This window comes from Parasteatoda tepidariorum, chromosome 4, assembly GCF_043381705.1.
Source record: "Parasteatoda tepidariorum isolate YZ-2023 chromosome 4, CAS_Ptep_4.0, whole genome shotgun sequence".
Lineage (NCBI taxonomy): Eukaryota > Metazoa > Arthropoda > Arachnida > Araneae > Theridiidae > Parasteatoda > Parasteatoda tepidariorum.
This window is the reverse complement of record NC_092207.1, coordinates 69,009,223-69,029,789: the sequence shown is the minus strand read 5'-3', so window position 1 is coordinate 69,029,789 and position 20,567 is coordinate 69,009,223. Positions and strand designations below refer to the sequence as shown.

Genomic DNA, 20,567 nt, shown 5'->3' with positions numbered 1-20,567 from the left:
TGTAATGAGAACTGTTATCATAAACGATTTTAGATATAGCGTCTGAATAAAGTAAAAATGAGAATTGTAAGCAAACCAATCAATGCATCAGTGAATGGGTGTATTTTGAACGAATCAGCAATAAATAGCTGTGAATTTGTTTATGGGCGAGTCACTCAAGGGCATTTTAGTGAACTGTAGAATCAGTGAATGAGTTTGTAAATGCACAGAAATGTTTATAAACCTATAAATTATTTGACAGCAGTCGACGACGACAATTTTTCATTTTCAAAAATATTTTTAACAAAATGACGACTTTTATTGAATGCAAAATAATAAAATAATTTTGAAGAATCTGTAAAACTGTTTCTTGCCACTGCTATAACACGAAAAAATAAATTTTAGTGTTTATGCTCATATATTTGTGTGTCGTATTAGATTATGCTTATTAAAAATATTACCTGTAATAAATATTTTTTTCTAGAATACTTAAAAGTAATATTCTCATTGACTAAACGAACAGTTTTTTTTTTTAACAATGAATGCGTAAATTGCTGTTCTTATGTTTTCTAAATGTTCATTTTGGGTTGACATAGAATAAAAAAAAGCAATTTTCTACTGCGTTATGACTACAGCGACTAATTAATTAAAATTATTTAAAAAAAAAAAGATTTTTTTAAACCAAAATTGAGTCCTAATGGTGCCGTTTTCAGTATCGCCTGGAGCACGAAAACGTCTTCCGCTCGAATACGAACGTTAAACAATTTCGCAGAACTTACAATTATATCCAACTTTAAGAAGAGAAACGCATACCCAGTCGTTTAATTCTTTAATTCACTAGAATAATAAAAAAAAAGTACTGTTAAGGGGAGGAGTTTGATTCATTTAAGCCCCGCCTTGTCCTCAACCGTGACGCAATGGCACCTGTATCTACAATCAATTGTCCCTGCTCTGACCAAAAATTTAAATGGTCCAACTACATCCTTCTACTACTTTGCTATCATGATATAAACAAAATGATATGTTTATTTTGTAACAGGTGAAAGTGTATCGGTAAAATAGAGAGCCACCGACAACATCGAGATTATGTCCAACTCCAGAGATTGCAAAATCCCAGGAGAGTAGTTTTTTTCATTTCTAAGTACTGAGTACTTATGAATACAGTTTATTGACGTCGGGTGCGTCAAGCTAGGAAGTATTGTTCCAGACCTGGATTCTATAGTTTCTTCCAAGTCTTAGTGAGTATTTCATTATTTATACAATTAATATTAATGAGTTATTTCGATAATTTAGCGGATAAGTCAGCGGTTTTTAGTTTTTTTTCAACTGTGGAACCCTAAATGTTCGAGGTACTTTTGGCGGCACCCCGAGAATTTCTAAGTACTAAGTACTATTTCATTTCTAAGTACTAGGATACTTATGAATACAGTTTATTGACGTCGGGTGGGTCAAGCTAAGAAGTTATGTTCCAGACCTGGATTCTATAGTTCCTTCCAAGTCTTAGTGAGTATTCCATTATTCATATAATTAATATTAATGAGTTGTTTCGATAATTTAGCTATAGTATAGGTCAGTGATTCCCAATTTTTTTTTTACTGTGGTACTCTAAATAATCGAGCTTTCTTTGACGGAACCCTGAGACTTAATAAATAAGTTTCATCAGCTATTGTGAATATATTAATTAACGGAAGACTATTAATTATTCTGAAAATATGTATTGATCTTAATTTTATAAATTGTTTTGAAAATATTAGGGGACAAAAAAGTAATGTCGTTTCGGTGCATTTGATATTTGTTATCAAGATTTTATTTTTAGTCAATAATGTATTCACCCTCGTTAGCAACAACCTTTCAATGCCGGATCGAGAATGAATCGAAAAAAATGAATTGGTTTTTAAGACTAACGAATATTTAATGCGTCTAAACGACATTACTTTCTGGTCCCCCTAATATTTTGTGCATGAGTGAAGATTGAAATTTTTTTATTATATTGTTTTATCAATACTAGTTTTGAAATTGGTTTTTATGCCTGACAGTTGAATGTATAGGTCTAGTCGAGTTCCTAATTTGGTTTTAATGCACGAAATGAACTGAAAATGAATGATCTGAAATATGGTTTACATTAACATGAAAACGAAAAAGGAAATAAGTAAATAACAAACAAACGCGAAACAATATTTTAGAACCGCTGGTATAGGTCATTTAAGTTCACTCGAAAACGGTAGAATTTTGTTATTTATTTTAATATTTTATCTCTAATAAATAACTCGTAGAGTTCACATTTCAATCGACTGGTATTCGATTTGTAGACTACTGAATTTAGTGAAAATTTCTATCATTTGTGAGTTTTAGCTAAGTCTTGTAGCTTTAAATCGAGTGCGTCTCAGGGTCCAAATTTTGAGGGGGAAGATATTAAAATGCACAGTCACAATAGCTCTCTAAAAAAATTTCACACATAAGAAAAAAAATTATATACATATAACTTATAAATAACTCGCAGAGTTTACGTTTAATTCGATAGAAATTCGATTTAATTGGCTAAAATTCGATTTGTAGACTACTGTATTTAGTGACAATTTCTATTTTGTGTGATTTTTTGCCTAAATCTTGTTGCTCTAACTCAGTGTTTCCCAAACTTATGACTTTTGTGTACCCTTTCTAAATTTTTCATAACGCTGTGTACCACTAATAAGAAATGAATGTATTTTTTACTATAAAAAAATTGCACAAAAGTTAAAAATCACAACTGGCTGTTGACACCACTAATTATTAGCTGCTAACTCTGCAAAAAATAGACAATAGAGAATACTTAATCGTAAATTTTCATGGCTAGCCTTGTTTTTAATTAAAAATTTTGAAATTTCCATTCGTTGCAAAATATTTCGCATAAGAACGCGTACCCCCGATAAACTGTTCCCGTACCCCTGGGGGTACGCGTACCACACTTTGGGAAACACTGCTCTAACTCAAGGGAGTTAGAACTACGTCGATTAAAATGTTTTAATCGACTGAAATTCGATTTGTAGACTACTGCGTTTAGTGAAAATTTCTATCTTATATGGTTTTTCTTTGTTTAAATCTTGTAGCTTTAAATCGAGGGCATAGCAGGGGACCAAATTTTGAGGGGGAGGAAATTAAAATACACAGTTACAATAGGTCTCTTAATTTCTTACAGAAGAATAAAAATTCTTATGTCTGCTAAATATTTGTAGAATGATTGCTTATTTTTATCTTTTTCTCGTTTTTCCCTTTGATGAATTTAAATCGATGATGATAAAAATTTTCGTTATTGGTCAGAAATATTGAGGGGGACTTTAAGAGATTTTTAATTATTGAGGGGGACATATACCCACCTTTCTCCGCCATCGACGCCCGTGATTTAACTACTTATAACGCCTTGACGTATTTTTGAACCATGTGATATGTGACGTATGTGTGAACCATGTGATATTTGCTGAAACTTACTGACGTATTGTTTCAGAAAATATCTCCCATGATGATTATAAGAGTTTCGTTACATAATATATCATTAAATATTATGCAACTAAATATTGAATATATAACTAAAAGTTCGTTTAGTTTTATTTAATAAATAAAATATTTTCAGTTTTTATTTTGTATCTTTTTAACAAAATATTTTGTATTTTAAAGCAACATTTACTTTTTCTTAAGTTATTCTAATAATTTTTAATTATTCAAATTACTGTGTTACACAGAATAGTTATTTATTTTAATGTTTTATCAGGCGTTCTAATAAGGTCCATAGCCAATGAATAGCCGAGACAATTGTATCCTCTATTGTTTCATTTAAATTTGTTTTGGAGAATAATCTCATGTTAAGTATATGTATATATATGTAAAATATTATGTTGGTAAATGTTATTATAGATGTTTAGCATATGTTTAGTTTATGTTTTCTAGATTACTATGTACGAAGTATGAGAGAAATAAAAATTGTTACACATGGAAATGTCAAGGAAATTTTTTACAATATAAAGTAACAACGAAAGTTGATTTTGAAAATAACTAAAGCAGCAACAATACTTTAGATACGATTTTTTTAAAAAAATGATCACATGATTAAATACTGATACTGTCGCAATTGAATTTACAAAAAAAAAAAAAAATGTTGCTGCGAAAATGATTTCTACAATTAATAAATTTTGCTTTTTTGTATGCCATTCGCAAACATTTTGTGAACTATTTTTTTAAAACTTAAATTGACGGAATCTTTGTTAATTGTCAATAATTACTTGGTTCTTTGGAATTTTTTTCTTTGGTCAGAAAATTCATTAGAATTGGTTGAAAAAAAATGCATTTTTGAAATTCGGAAAGCTTCACAGCGGAAAATTTGTCTACTATATAATAATGGCGCAACGATTTTTAAAATCGATAGACATCTTCCGTTCTCGCATGGTATTTAAAATTAATGAAAGCTTTAAAATAGTTACGGTTTCTTTAAAAAACATTTTAAGCTTGCTAAAACTTGAAAATAACCAATTTTATATACTTATTTGATAGCTTGAATTACCTAAATTAATTAAATCATGATCAATAACCTAATTCTTTAACCTTCGTGCAAATTTTTAGAAAAAAAAAAGTTTACATGTTTTTTGTAGTTTTTACTGCGTATCTCTCCACTCATTAGATCAGAAGAACCCAAAACTCTCCACGTAAAGATAGTTACATATCTAGTTCCACCTCCTACAATCTATCTATCCAACCACTCAATTTTTTGGTGGGATATTTACATTATATTTACAGCTATATATAAATCAATTCCTGATTCTCATTGGAGTAGAATTCTTCGGTTTACTGCATTGTTAAAGCTCCTTTTTTACATCTACTACATCTTAGATATATTATTTTGGACAAATGAGTCATAACTGATGATCTAAACTTTATTGTTGCTCGAAAATATCCATTTCTAGTTTCATGTTCGTAGATTTTATTCTAAGCATTAAGGACAAGGTCCGGGCCAGAGATGACACAAGAAGTCTAAATTAATGATTTCAAAGTAATCCTGAACATTACCACAGCCTGTGAATGATAGAGAAATTTTGGAATTTCTCTAAAGCTTGTATAGTACCAGAAGAAATGTGTGATTTAATATCTTCATTTAAATCGTGAAGTATTGGGGAAGGATATACCACACAAGAATTCTAATTTATGATTTCAAAGTAATCCTGAACCTTTCCACAGCCTGTGAATGATGGAGAAATTTTGGTATTTCACTAAAGTTTGTAGTGCCAGAAGAAATGTGACATTAAATATCTTCACTTAAATCCTGTAGCATTGGTGAAGGATATACCACTCAAGAACTCCAATTAATAATTTCAAACTAATCAAAATTTAACGGTAAGCAATTTAAAAAAAATTGAACTTCGTTGACGAAAATTAACTGTCTTGAATGAGAGAAAAGAACGGGATCGTGATTTGGCAAGTCTTCTGGTCAGTGTCCTAAAGGGATTGAACTTAGAATGTTTTTTCGGATTTTGTTGGTTGACAGGAATTTGTTGAGTAAAGACTAAATTTCGTCGTTGTTGTTTCTAATGCCACTTCATTTTTAAGCATTTAAACATTTTTGCAAAATTTGAATTACTTTAAATAATGAAGTACTTTCAATACTTTAAATAGCATTAACCCTCTGCTTACGGAGTACTATGCTGTACAATCACATGTGGTCGACATACTGTACCAGCCGTAAGCAACAGGTTAAACTTCCAAAAATACAAAAACTCCAAATTTTGATACTTTATTTTGCTCTACCAGAATCTGCCTTTAAAACTTATTCGACATTGAAATAATTATACGGCAAATTGTTTCTACTTTACAGACTCATGGAACATACATTCATAACTTTTTTTTTTTTACAGAAACTCTGGTGCCATTTTCATTTTCACAAAAGCTGAAGATGTCCTCTGGTAAAATGCCGGAATACACTATGCTTACACCTCTTCCCTTAACGCCCGACGTCATGCCACACGATTTTGAACAGCTAGTTAACCTCGGCTTAACTCTTCCATGTGAGCTTGTGCCACACTACTCTTTTGTTAACATGATGCCACCGTTGGGTCCAACTGTCGTTTTGGAGAACTGCGCTAATGGAGGTCCACCTTCTGATCCACCTGTCACACCTCGAAATTTAACTAGTCCAGAAATGGATGACCACGAGGATGATGACGAAGACGACGAGGACAAAATGGGATTATCTGGCTGTAGTAACCTTAGCCCTGGAGACGTTGACTCGGAAAGTGGAGATGGAAAAGGCAACAAAGATCCTTTTGCACCGCATTGTAAGATTCCTCTGCCAACTCCATTCTCGCCTTATGAGTACTGGCTCGAGCCTTCTTTCATCAGGAGACGGAATGAAAGAGAAAGACAAAGAGTGAGAAATGTGAATGATGGATTTGAAAGATTAAAGAGTCACATCCCTCTAAATGCAAAAGATAAAGATAAAAGGTTATCTAAAGTAGAGATTTTGAGAATGGCGATTAGATACATTAACAATTTACAGGACATGTTGAAAAATGATGGTATGGACGATAGCAAAGAAAATATGGGCTGCGTGCATTCTGATACAGATTCGAATTAAAAGTGTTTTTGAATTTGTATTATAAGTTTGAATATCATTCATCGTATTTAATTTTCAGGCCTGTTTTTAGGCTTAATTTTAAATTACAATAATTGCAGCGTATGTATATAAGTACCAGGAACCAGGGTCATAACTTTAGATTATTGATGTTTCAAACATTTTATCCGCATTTAACTCTCATTTTGTTTGATTAACCAATGTTCCGGGATTAATTTTAATAATTTGTATAATGCGCATGAACTTACAAGTGGTAAATTTTAAATAAAAAAATCATATAAATTCTTACAACAAATGCATTTAAAGCTATAAATCAATAACTGAAGCTTTTTCATTTAAAAATTTTTTTTTATAGAAATAAATCATATTCATAAAAAGGAATTTTTCGGTTTAGTTTTAAAGCTTGACATGAAATAATGTTTTAATATTTTTTGTGTAATATATAAATTCATAAACAATCATTTTAGAAATCATATGTATATTATTTGCAGTATAGACATTAAATTTTATTCCCAATTAGGTTATCATGATTACATGAATATTAATTATATTCGTTAAGACTCGCACAATATTCATTTGAACTATTCATTTTATTCACCGGTGCCTAAATATTTTTTTATTGGTCATACAATTGTAATTTTGATGTAATGAAAGTTGCAATATAAATGATTTATTATGTATTGTTAAAAATGATATTATGAATATTAAGTCTTTTAATATTATATTCAAATGAGTTTTGGAAGTTATTATAATATTGTTTTGTAACAACAGTGAAATCAATTTCATAAGAACACTCGCAATATGATTAAACGTTAGAACTACAATTAATTGTTCATAAATTTGTATTCTTTATATATTGAAACATATAAATAATAGTTATACCTTAATAAAAATGAAATAATTTATTAAAATTTTGTTTAGGCTGTATTTAGCTGATTTTTTTTAGTTAAGTAACATTTAACAACATTAAAATAAATTATATTCATAAAAATTTTCTTAATATTTGCTCTCAAATCTAAAAATGCTTTGTATAAATAATTTTGTGTTTTTGATGTACTCAAACTTTTAAGGGATTCATTGCATTTTATTAATACATATTCAATTATTAATATTATATTCAAAGTTTTATTATTTAAGTATAACATTTAACAAGATCAAAATTAGTTATATTCATAAAAGCACTTTCTTCGTCATTAAATAATTTAACTACATTATATTCACTACTGACAATATGTTTTATGTTTATAAGTTTGTTTTTTGATATAATGAAATTAAATAATGAATATTGTTTTATTAAAAAAGGAACTCATCTGAAAATTTTGCCAATGTTGTATGCAACTGATATTTTATTATATATATCTTTTATTTAAAAAAATTATTCATGCATAATTTGCTTATTTTATTATGTTTTATTATTTAAATTGTTTGTTTAAGTCGTTGCACTTAAGAGACAGCTCTTTGTAAATGGGAATTTAAAACAATAGAAACAATTTTCAAAATTTTTAGACTGAGGGGTCAAAAATTAATCACTTGAGCAGGAATTTTATAGTAGATAATCAAAATATTGTTTTGTATGTTTATTTAATGATACTTTGTTTTTGTTCTTTTTGTGTAATTGCTGAAATATCTTTTATGTTTAAAATATATTTATTGAATTAACAATTATTTACAGATATAAATAAACTATCATTGATAACCTTCATTATTCCGATGTCTTTTAAGTTAATGTAAAAACATATTTAGTTTTGAATTTTAACTAAATCACGGGGAATTGAAAAATTTCCTAATAATTAATGTATCTTAAGTACAGTGCGTAAGATAAAAAACGGACCACTCTGAATAACTTTTGATCTAATGATCGGATCCTCATGTTCTAGAACTCAATCTAAACGGTTGAAAGGGGTGACCTCAAATATGCTAATTAATTAGTACAGACGATATTTTAAGTTACGAAATAAAACACAAAAACGTACTTTTTCTGAATAAACATACCTTTTTTTCCCGACGGATTCGAACTGCTGAAAAAAAAAGCGGCTTCTTTTTAATTCGATTTCTCAGGAACTATTCGACCGATTACGCTCAAATTTTGTATTTTAACATGTAAAATTACATTATTTAAAATGATGTAAAACATTGTATATCTTAAAATTCCAAATTTTTTCGACTGTCTTCAAATGAAATAATAAAAAATATTAAATGTTTATTAATTTTGGATAAGCGAATTTTATAATTGTGTATAAAAAATCTTCAGTTCGCTTGAAAAGTTCTCGAGATATGGCAAAATTCGCAAAAAATAAAATTAACATTAGAAGGGTCCAAATTTTGGACGTGGTCTCCGAACTATACTATGGAGGCCATATTTCTCAGATTGCGGCTACCCCCTATATTTTGGGGGTCTGAAATTAAATCCATCGAAAAAAAAGGCATATTTATTTAGAGAAAGTATGCTTTTGTATCTGATTTCGTAACTTGAAATATTGCCTGTTAATTTATCAGCCTATTTGTGGCCACCCTCTCAAACCATTAAGATTTAGTCTTAGAACGTGAAGATCCGATCATTGGATCAGAAGTTATTCAGGGTGTTTCGGTTTTAATTAAGCATTAATTTCTAAATATTTTGTCGACGAGAAGTTCATGTTATAAGTTTCAAAGAACAAAGAGTTCTGAATTTTTTTAAAAAAGGCGATATGTGTTTACAAAACTTCATCAATGCACACCAATATAATTTATCTGGAAAAAATATTAATTTTTATAAAATTGGTAATTTATAAATTATCAATTTTATAAAATTTTTTATCCTCCTTATTAAAAATTTTAAAAGGTAAAATATTCCGAAAGAAAATTTTTCCAGAAATATGGATATCATATACGGTTTCTAATAATATAAGTTTCAATAATTTATAAATACACTTAAATTAAAAAATTTATTTTAAAATTTCGGCCTTACATACTTTGAATTACATCATAATAAATTTTTAATCAATTGCATAATTTTTTTTTTTTTTTACAATACTTCGGGACGTTTATTAATTCTAAATGTAGTTTATTTTCTTATATATTAGATATGATAGGATATTTTTATATTCAGAGTAAACAACTGGGTTTGTTTTTTTTATATTTTTTTTTACCGGTGTCCAGTTAATTTTAAATGCATACAAACACAGCCATCTCGCGAATCCAGGTGGTGTGTAATCAGGTTCGTGTTCATGTTGAATCAATTGAGAGGAAGAATATTGCACATTGCACCTGATTCCATAAATTTTTCTATACAATTGATTTAACGCGAAACTTTTCATTTCATGAGCATAACTAAAGTAATATTCTACTATTTATTTACTTCCGGCGTTTTGCGGGTCGGTAGCCAGGGAGGGGGAAGGAGGGCCTGAGCTCCACGCATCAGTTTCCTTTGCCTCCTTAGATTTAAGGTATCCGACTAGTTTCAACGACTTTTCTTTAAATAATAATATAAAACTTTTAATAACTAGTTTATTTGTTTCATTGTGTGTAAAAACTTATAAAACTAGGAAAAAATATATTATTATTATCATTTTCTTATGCCATTTTTAGGTAAAAATGAGGCATTTTTTGCATATACCCTAAACATTGTAAAAAGAAAATTATATAACCTAAAACAAAAAAATCCTTAGTATTTTATTTAGAAGGCTATCAACTATGTTTTGAATTATTATCTTAAAAGCAGGTGTATATACTACTGAGTTAGGGATCAATGTAGTTAAAAAAGCAAATTTTTGATAATTTCCACACTACTCTTTACAAAAAAACATGCATAAAAAATGAAATTCTGCATTTTTCTCTTAGTCTATAATTTAAAACATGTGTGCTATAATCATAAACACTCATAAATAATTGTAGAGAATTGTTTTAAAAACAATATGAGACATCGTGCTTAAGGTGGTGTAATAAGTTAAGAAATCTAATTTTGAGAAAAACACATTAAGAGACTTAAAATTATAAGTCTATTCAGTGTTACACAAAATCTGCTATAACTTAGTAAATAAATGGAGCTCAAACAAAAGTAAAGTATTTTTAGAAAGCTATGATTGCGGGAATTCTAAATTTATATTAAACTCAATTTCGAAAATTTTGCCCAGAATCATGTTTTTGCACTAGTCAGATACTTTAAATAATAATAACAGTTAATTAATTAAATAAAGTTAATATTTGTACACGGTGAAAAAATTCTGGTAAAATTACCGTGTTGTATACTAATGACACTTCAGGTGAAAACAAAAACCATAATTATGGTTAATAAAAACAAAACATACGATTTTAAATCATTAATTTGTTAGTTTTTCTGTCAATATGGTAACGGTTTACCAGAAATTCTGTTTCTTAAATGATTCCTATTACCATACATTTAATAAAAAAATACAACCAAATTAATGGTACCATGCTATAAGGTATCTATAACCAAATTTTACCACGTTTACATAGTTTTTCACAGACTATGAAACCGTATTTATCGTAATTTTACCAAAATCATTATCAAGGGGCTTCTGTATAAATTATCAAGCTTTTTGGTATTCCCATAAAGCCAGAAACATGGTAAATTTTAATATATTTTTGACCACATTTTTTTCTCAGTGCAGGCATTCATAACATGCTAGTATATTATGAGCTAATTTATTGGACAAGGTCTTGAAATTTAAGTACAAAGTTTTTTAAATTATATAACAGCAGCAAAGCTAAGTATTTTCTACCCTGAAAAATATTTAAACTATGTCATGGAAGTAACTATTATGTTATTTGCACTAACTTGTTTGTAATAATAAAAAATGTCGTGATAATGTAATAATAACAAATGATATAGTTTGTAATTTGAACTATGCTATTGGTACTAATTTCTGAACACTATTTTTTAAAAAAAGAAAGAAAAGAACTATGGTTTAGAACTACTATTTTTTAAAAAAACCAATGAATTTGTTTTTGAACACCATTAGATGAAATAACTTTCTAAAACACGATTTTGTGTACCATAACAGGATCTTAAATAAATTAAAATGTCAAAGTAACAATTTTTTCCTCAGTGTACTAGTTAAAATGTTATACAGAAGGGATCTGCCCTCATCTCGTTTTACTCACAAATGACCGCAGTTGCTATGATAATTTTTTGAAATAGATTATTGCAAAACTCTGCAATGGGATACCTACAAGTGGCATAGTGTGGGTATCTCGATCCTGACTGATTGTTGAAGCTTGGAATTTGTTTGCGTTAGCAACTGTTCCTTCCATTCCATTTCGAGTAAGCCAAGCCCGTAAAATTTCAATTCTCTTAAGAAGTGACCCATTTTAAGTTCTTTCACAAAGATTCTTTCTCAAAGATTCTTTCACTGTATATTTACACAGAGATTTGACACAATTGTATTTAATTTCTTAGAAGAAATACAAGAGCATTAAACACTTCACGAAATAGCAAATATTTGATAATTTCCTAGTATTTCTTAAATTAAATATTCGCTGTCGAGAAGGGCCTGAAAAGTTGAATTAAATGAGCAAATTCCAAAAAAATAATGTTTTAAAATAACAAACTGGCTCTCTTAAACATGAATAAATTCTTCTAAATAATTCTTTATGTTTAAGTAAGCCAATTTTTATTCAAAATCATTTTGAACGTTCTTGTAAATTAATTTCTCAAGCTAAGTTCGGTTCCATAAAGTGGTGAAGTAGTAACTACATTTCGAAAATAGCTAGTAGTCGCTACATTTAAAAAAAAAGTAGTTTTAGTTAATTACATTTGTAACAAAGTAGTTGTAGTAAACTACAAAAATAATATAGTTTTTTTGACCACTACAGAAAAGTTATAAATTAAAAAATATCTGATGCAAATATACATAATACACAAAAAATATACATAATACACAAACAATATCTATATAACTCTAAAACATAGATCTTCTGTAAGACAATGAGCTTTCGGTAGTTTGAATACATCGATAATTATAAACAAAACATATTGTTTTTGTATAAAAACTACATTTAATTCTCGTATATTAGAAGTAATAGTATAAAAGCTTTATATTTTAATATATTAATATGCAAACATCATTTATACTGGAGTGTAATATACATAATAAACAAACGTACATCTACATACTCTAAAACGTATCTACATAACTCTAAAACATAGATCGTCTGTAAAACGATGAGCGTTCGGTAATTTGAAAACACCGATAATTATAAACAAAACTTATTGTTTTTGTATAAAAACCACATTTAATTCTCGTATATTCGAAGTAATAGTATAAAAACTTTATATTTTAATATATTAATATGCAAGCATCATTTATACTGGAGTGTAATCTACATAATAAACAAATGATATCTACATAACTCTAAAACATAGATCTTCTGTAAAACGATGAGCTCTCGGTAGTTTGAATACATCGATAATTATAAACAAAACTTATTGTTTTTGTATTAAAACCACATTTAATTCTCGTATATTCGAAGTAATAGTATAAAAGCTTTATATTTTAATATATTAATATGCAAACATCATTTATACTGGAGTGTAATATACATAATAAACAAACGATATCAACATAACTCTAAAACATAGATCTTCTGTAAAACGATGAGCTTTCGGTAGATTGAATACATCGATAATTATAAACAAAACTTATTGTTTTTGTATAAAAACCACATTTAATTCTCGTATATTCGAAGTAATAGTATAAAAGCTTTATATTTTAATATATTTTCCCACCAAATTGTGGAAAACAACTATATTTAGCTTGAATAATACATTGTAGTACAATGTATTCAGTAATAATGCACTAAAGTATTTAGTAAGATTGATGACAGAAAATCTTTGTCCAAAGAAAACGCGTATTTCTGTCAATCACATCAAGGCAACCTTTTATCCATCTTGCCTCATGCACCCGTTCAAAGCCTTTTCACAAAGGACGAGGCTTCTTGCTCATTTAATTATTCAGGAAAATCTTTGTATTAACCTAGGCCGCCTGAAACTTCGTGAATAGCAATTGGGATGAACATGTAAGAGCTTCTTTTGTTGCCTAAAAAATAGAAATATTATCACAGATTTAATTCCTTTTCACCCACCAGTGAAATAATTAATGAAGGAGTTCATTGAAGAGCTTCTATTTCATGAAGAGAAAACGGCGAAGACGATTAAATGCTATTTGATGTTGTGTGTTGAAAAGAATGATAAATAATTCAGATGTTTTTCTCTTTTCTCCGATTTAGAAGGTAATTCGAGAGCGTTTAGGTGTTACTGTAATACTGTAAATATTCTATTTGTTAATGGAAAAGACCGATTAATTAAATTATTTATTGATCAATTTGTTCTTATTGAGAGAACCAATATTTTTTTTCCTTAATTTTCGAAACATTGACATTTAGTTGTGTGGAAAAATTTAATTTCTCTCCCAGAAATTAAAAAAAAAAGTTAGTTTAAAAAATACTTATCAAGACTTTTTGAATTCTGCATTTTTTGCTTCGGTTAAATATTTTTCATTTGCTCATAATTTCGTTAAAAACTTGTCAATTAAATGTAAAGAAAACAGCTCAGTATAATTAAATAAGCGTGACAATATTTTCACGAACATTTGAACAAATTTTATGGTAGTTTTAAACTAGTGTATCTGAAAAGTTTTTTAAACAATATAAGAATTTTATCAATATAAGAACAACAATTCGAAAGATTTAACATTGCAAAATACAGTCATTATTCCTCCCATTTGTAATTTAATTTGTAGCTTTAAAATAGCCTTTTAAAACAGGATTCATGGAACCATGCATTGTGTATATTTAGAATCTTTGTCAAAAATGCCAGACTTTCTTTATAATAATCTAATAAAATGAAGGTTATAGGATATTATAGATATTGATAGGATATTATAGATTTTAGTGACAACAATAAAAAGTCATGTAAGCATTTGTTACTAACAATTAAGGAAGGCACTAACTATAACAATATATTAACAATTAAAAATTAAGAATTAAAGCAGCACTTTTAATAATAAGAGTTTGATTAATCTAATAAATTACAACTACTTTAAAGCCTTTAATTATTTTAATACCTGAACATATCTACTCTAGAAAACATGATTTGCATTTTCATTTGAGGTTGTATATACAAAATATAAAATATTCCAGAAAATAAAAAAATCACTTTAAAAGTGCTTACTTTTATTGAGGAGTTTAACCACCACTATGAACAAATCACACATTGTATTATATATTATTTTGTTTCTGCACTGCGTGCTCAAATCAGATGCGATTTCTATAGAAAATATGTTACGCGGGACATTGGCGAAAATTATGCAGTGTCCGGAAAAAGAAGAGGAATACGTGGCTGATTTACCTGTTGTTGCATTTTCACCAGCAAGATACATACAATTAGTTGCTGTTGCTAGGAGAGATTCGAAAGGTATGTTGATAATAACTGTAATAAATAACTATAATACGACGGTTGTTTTTTAAGTAAGGGCCGTTTGAAGATAAAAACCAAACGGAAGAAAATTTTGAGGTAGCAAATTTATTTTCAGATTCCACATACGTTTATTTATTTATTTTTTAAAAATTTTCTTAAGCCTAGTTGCCAAGTTTGTTTAAACACTTATCATAAACAACTAGATTTAGAATACCCTCTTCATAGAAACTTGCTACCTGTTCCGGTTGCCAAGAGGTCTCAGCCGTTTTCACATCGTCATCATTGTTGTAGTTGTTGTCGCCAAATGATGTTTAAGATATCGGAAAAGATGAAAATCACTTAGCGCAAGGTCTGGGCTGTATTGAAGGGTGGTACAAAACTTCCCAGCCAAAAGTGTCCAATAACGTTCATGATTGAGCTGTGGAGAGTCATTTTCATGGAGTAGCAAAATTTAGCCAAACTTAAGCAAGTAAGAAGCTTCATAAACTTCACAAATCTGCCGGTGAATGTATGCAAAAGACAGGTTTTTCGCCGACTGAAAGCGCATCATTGATTGTACTTCGTACGGGGCTTGCGATTTGTCAGACTTGAACATTTTATAGACACAGAACTGGTCGTACACAGCTGCTACTGAGCACAGTTTTTCCCAAGGAATGCGATACCCAAGCACTCGTTGAGACGCATGCGTGACCTATTAGTGTACACAACCAAACGGTTCTTACTTAAAAAACATCTCTCGTACAAATAATATGTTAGTGACAATGTATTTAAGTGTGATGTTGAAGTTTTTCAAAGGTAAATAGAAAAAACGCAATTACACTGTAAAAAATTCTGGATCAAATTCCGGTAAAAAATAGGCGGGCACTCCCGGTAGCAGAATTTGCTGAGTAAATCTTCAGCATCATTTTCATAAATTAAAATTTGTCTGCAAATGCAATCAGGCGGAGACTCTTATTGTAATAAAAGGTTAACCCAAACATATGTACTTCAAAATTTAAATTACATTAAAATTAAATAAATTTAGGTATGTTATTTAAATTTAATTTGAAAAAGGGAGACGGAATAAATCTACTTTTAAAGTTTATAAATAATGAAACAAAAAAAAAGGCTCTTTTCCATTTTGGCAGAGCAGGTGATACTAAGTGCAAGTAGATTCAACTAGTTTTCTTTTATTTTGATTTTTTAAGAGTGATTTTGTTTTTTTAATAAATAGATAAAATAGCCGAGACTATTTGCACCTGCAAAATGGAAAAGTACCATATTTTCTGTAAAATCTCTGAATTACAGTAATTAAATAAATATTACCGTAAAATGACGGTATAAAAATTTTAGGGTAAATTTTTTTTTTCACGTAAAATCGAATTTACAATCATTTTTAATGGATTTTCTAAACTTAAAATTTTGTATTCGATTTAAAATCAATGCTGAAACCAGCGTACCGCGTACTCCTATAACTCTTGCTTCCATTTGCTGATGGTAAAAATACACCGCGTTAAAAAATTTGGCTTTCAGCTTCATCTACAGTTTGTCTATGTCAAAGCTCCCCGAGCCTTTTATTTGGAGTGGTGACGGTGACTATGGTTACGAGGTTTAAATATTTCAAGTAGGGGTGTTGGGTCATTATTTTAGACAGGTTTTGACTCCGGTCAGTGAGAGAAAGGGAATCATGAGAAAAAGAAACTCCCCTGTTTGAAATGCGCTGTTTCTTGTTTCCATTGCAGCAGATAGCCTTAGACTTCGAGCGAGGGGAGTTCTTTATATAGGTAAACTATACAGACTGGTTCGATGGCACCGCGAATATCGTCTGATAAAACAGGAATTAAAATTATGAATGAATCTATTACTATAAGGGAGTGTTTCCCAAAGTGTGGTACGCGTACCCCCAGGGGTGTACGGGAACATTTCAGCTGGGATTCGCTTTCTTATGCGAAATATCTTGCAACAAAAAAAAATTTCAAAAAAATTTCTTTAAAAACAAAGCTAGCCATGAAAATTTACGATTACATATTTTTTATTGGCTATTTTTTGCGGAGTTAACAGTTAGTGGTGTCAACAGCCAGTTGTGATTTTAAAATTTTCTGCAAATTTTTAATAGTCAAAAATACATTCATTTTTTTATTAGTGGTACACAGCGTTACGAAAAATTTAGAAAGGGTACACGAAAGTCATAAGTTTGGGAAACACTGCTATAAGGTATGTGCTCAAGAAACTATTTTAAAAAAATTAAAAACGGTTGTCCATCCTTTACAATTACGTTTACAGTTAAGGAGATTTGAAATTTTCCAATTCCAACGTCTTTTTTAACGGATAGAAACATGATTCTCAAAGTTAAAAATTTTAAAATGGCGTAGGAGCGGTATTTTTAGCAAAAATTTTCACATCCTGCATGATTCGAGTTTTAACTAGTTAAATGCATGCTGTGCTAAAGCATAATATAGTAGTTTAAATGTAAGCTGTAGAAACTTCTTAAACTTAAAAATAAGGGACGAATTCACTGTTAATTATAATAATTTTTATCTTGCAATTCACCTTTTATGTGTCACGATCAACACACAAGTTTTTTATTTCATCGTCATTAAATTGATGCATATAATTTTATTCCTTTATAACGCATAAATTTTATGCTCCTAGAAAAACATATTATTTCGGTTCAGTCTTCATAAATTTTTTTTCTAAACTCAGTGTATTTTTCTGTGTGAGATTGGGTTCAACAGTGAGTTGAGTTTAGCAGTAAAAGAGCCGGATACAATTATGCTGCTTCAAACACAAACTATAAAATCGGAATTTTGCGCATTAATTGTAAAAAATTAAAAGATACTAGAAACTTAACAAAAAGTAGATAAACTAATAAATAAATACACTAATTAATAAATAAACTAATACATAAATAAACTATTTAATTGATAAATCGTTAAGAAAATAATTATCTAGCAAAAAAACTGAATAAAAGAGGATTAATCATTAATGCAATTTATAATTATATTATTATTGTATTAATGTATAATACTGTACTTTAAATATAGGCTTTATCACTTAAAAAGTGAAGAATTAAAATAATTATCATCTTGCAATTCACCATTAATGTATTGTATTTAACACCTCAGTTTTCTATTTTATTGTCATTGAATTAACACACATAGGTTTATGCTTTTATGACACATAGATTTTATACTATGTGTATTAAAACTTATTCTTTTATATTTTTGTTGTATCTCATATAAATTATATCTTTTATTATTGTCATTTTCAAGTAAAGTATTAACATTATTTTTTTTAAATAGAGATTGCATGTGGAAAGAAAAAACCATATCCATTTGTAATTAATGATCCCCGAACATGGAGTGTATGCGTTATGGGAGTCTGTTTATCAGAAGTAAGTTACTGTAACAGTTAAAACGTAAGAATGAAAGCGAAGGAAAAAAGTGTTTATCGTAAAATATCATATTTATCTATAATCTAAAATCATAATGTGAAAAGAATATCATAAATAAATAGAACGTGAAAAAATAACAAACTAATCTGAATGTGAAAAAAATAAACTATAATGAATCAGAAATGATCAGAATGTGAAAAAATTACAAACTAATCAGAATGCGAAAAATTACAACTTAATCAGAAATGATCAGAATGAGAGAAAATTACAAACCAATCAGCAAGGATCAGAATGTGAAAAAATAATAATTCATTAACTTTTCTAGCAATTTGGAATATGTAGCGTCTTGAATCCTAGTTAAATGTTAAAATAGCTCTTTACAATTGCACAATTCTTTTTATTTTTTACGTAAAAACAGTATATAGCATGGAATTTTTTTTCAACAACTGTTTATATTTTACAGACTTGTTAAATTGCAATCGAAATGTTTTAAAACATTTTTTTTTTAAAAATGGCACGCATTCATCCAAAAATGTTTCACTCTAATCGAAAACAGGACAAAGAAGACAAAATTTTCCTGAATTGAATACCATAAGAACAAAAAAATAAAAATATTCTTGAAATAATTATGAAATAAAAACATTCTTGAAATAAAATATTCTTATTGTTCATGTTGAAGAAACTAATTATGAAAATAAGCTGGGATGTTGAATAATGCTGAATTTTTCAAAAATTAGAAGCATGCTTGAAGAAAAGCATACAATTTTGAAGTTTAATTGTTACTACAAATTAATAAATGTTTAAGAAGCACTGCGTATTTTTTTAAAAAAAAAGTGTCAACAAACTTCATAGGGGTAATAATATCTATTGCAGACAAGGTTTTTTAACATTAAAATAAAGCATGTTGATGCAATAGGATTTAAGTAAGATTTCTTCTATACGAGATATATTGAGTTGTATTGTACTGTGAAACCTCTCTGTCCCCACAGTAAAATGGTCGGTAAAGGAGGTTGGTCGCTTTTAGGGGTTACTTGTATTGACTTCAAAATGTTATGGAAGGTACATAATTTTTTGCAAGTAATTTTAATTTTTCTCTGTGTCATTTCCTTGGTGAGGAAATGCCATTTCTGTTGGCTTCATGAAAACGGGATCGATGAGTAAACTTTAGCTTCAAAGTGAATGAACCCTACTGATATAATTATGCGTAAAAGAAAATTTATCAATTATTAAAAATAGAAATATCTTCAATAAGTAAACGATTGTATTTTTTGTTTAAGTTTGCAATTAATTTTATATCATAAAAATTATTTACCTTTAAGGCTTGTTTGTTTGAAATGCTTAGTTCTTTCTAAATTGACTTTTTTTTTCTAATTTAACTTAATCCAAAATAATCATTGATAGTATTGTCTTTAGTGCACTCTCACTGCACTAAAGACGACTTTACTGCACTGAAGACGACTGCACTTAAGTGCACTCTCACTGTAACATGTGAGGTTGTCAATCTTTTTTCAAAAATCGTCAAAAACAGCTCTCTAAATATGAACCTCATACAAATAATTTGAATACATTTTAATATTCTTATTTGTTTCGCTAATAATTTTCGTTAAGATATTTTTTTGTGTTTTCTTCATTAATCTTTTCCGCATTTGTTGGTAAGAATTTCCTGATCACTGGGAAAGGTTTTGATGGTATCTCCTAAAGGTTTCCTTCAACACAAAGTCTATGTCAAAAATTCTGTGCCGTCCACAAGTGGTCGTAAATAGAGAAGGTCGTTACTTAGAGGTGGTCTTTCATGGTGGTTTTTATGCATTTAAAAATTGAAATTACACATTTAAAAAATTTGGAAAGTGGTGAGCAATAATATTGTGCTAATATTTTGAAATTTTAGTACGATGCAAAGTCGAACCATATTATTTTACCTCTTAAACTTGACTACACTATATTATGGTTCTACTTGAACCAAATCATGATCTAATTTTATACCTTATAGGTTTGCCTAAAATTTGAACAATTTTATAGTTCAGGGACTGATATTATAGTTCAACGTTAGATGGACTTTTCTAAGAGTTTCTTGAAACTATGCACAAATTCAAAAGAAAAGTATGGAATTTTAAAAATTTATGCGTAAAATGAGACGTTTAGGGTGCTTAAAGTTCAAATGCTTCTTTATTTTATGTTAATGTTATATTAACATTATATTATATTAT

The 20,567-nt window shown here is 28.7% G+C and overlaps 1 protein-coding gene across 3 annotated transcripts in view; it reads left to right on the top strand.

Annotated features, from left to right (window-relative positions):
• The first annotated feature begins 802 nt into the window (after positions 1-802).
• The window catches only part of LOC107445141 (pancreas transcription factor 1 subunit alpha), a 33,758-nt gene continuing 13,993 nt past the window's right edge, over positions 803-20,567 (top strand). The window contains exons 1-2 of one of the 3 annotated variants that reach the window (XM_043049320.2): positions 803-1,217; positions 18,269-18,360. In XM_043049320.2, coding sequence (XP_042905254.2) covers positions 18,340-18,360 — 21 coding nt within the window. In that variant the 5' untranslated portion in view covers positions 803-1,217; positions 18,269-18,339. Of the gene's footprint in view, positions 1,218-5,855; positions 8,274-18,268; positions 18,361-20,567 lie in introns of those variants that run through there. The other 2 variants (XM_016059479.3, XM_016059483.4) reach the window with 2 other exon arrangements.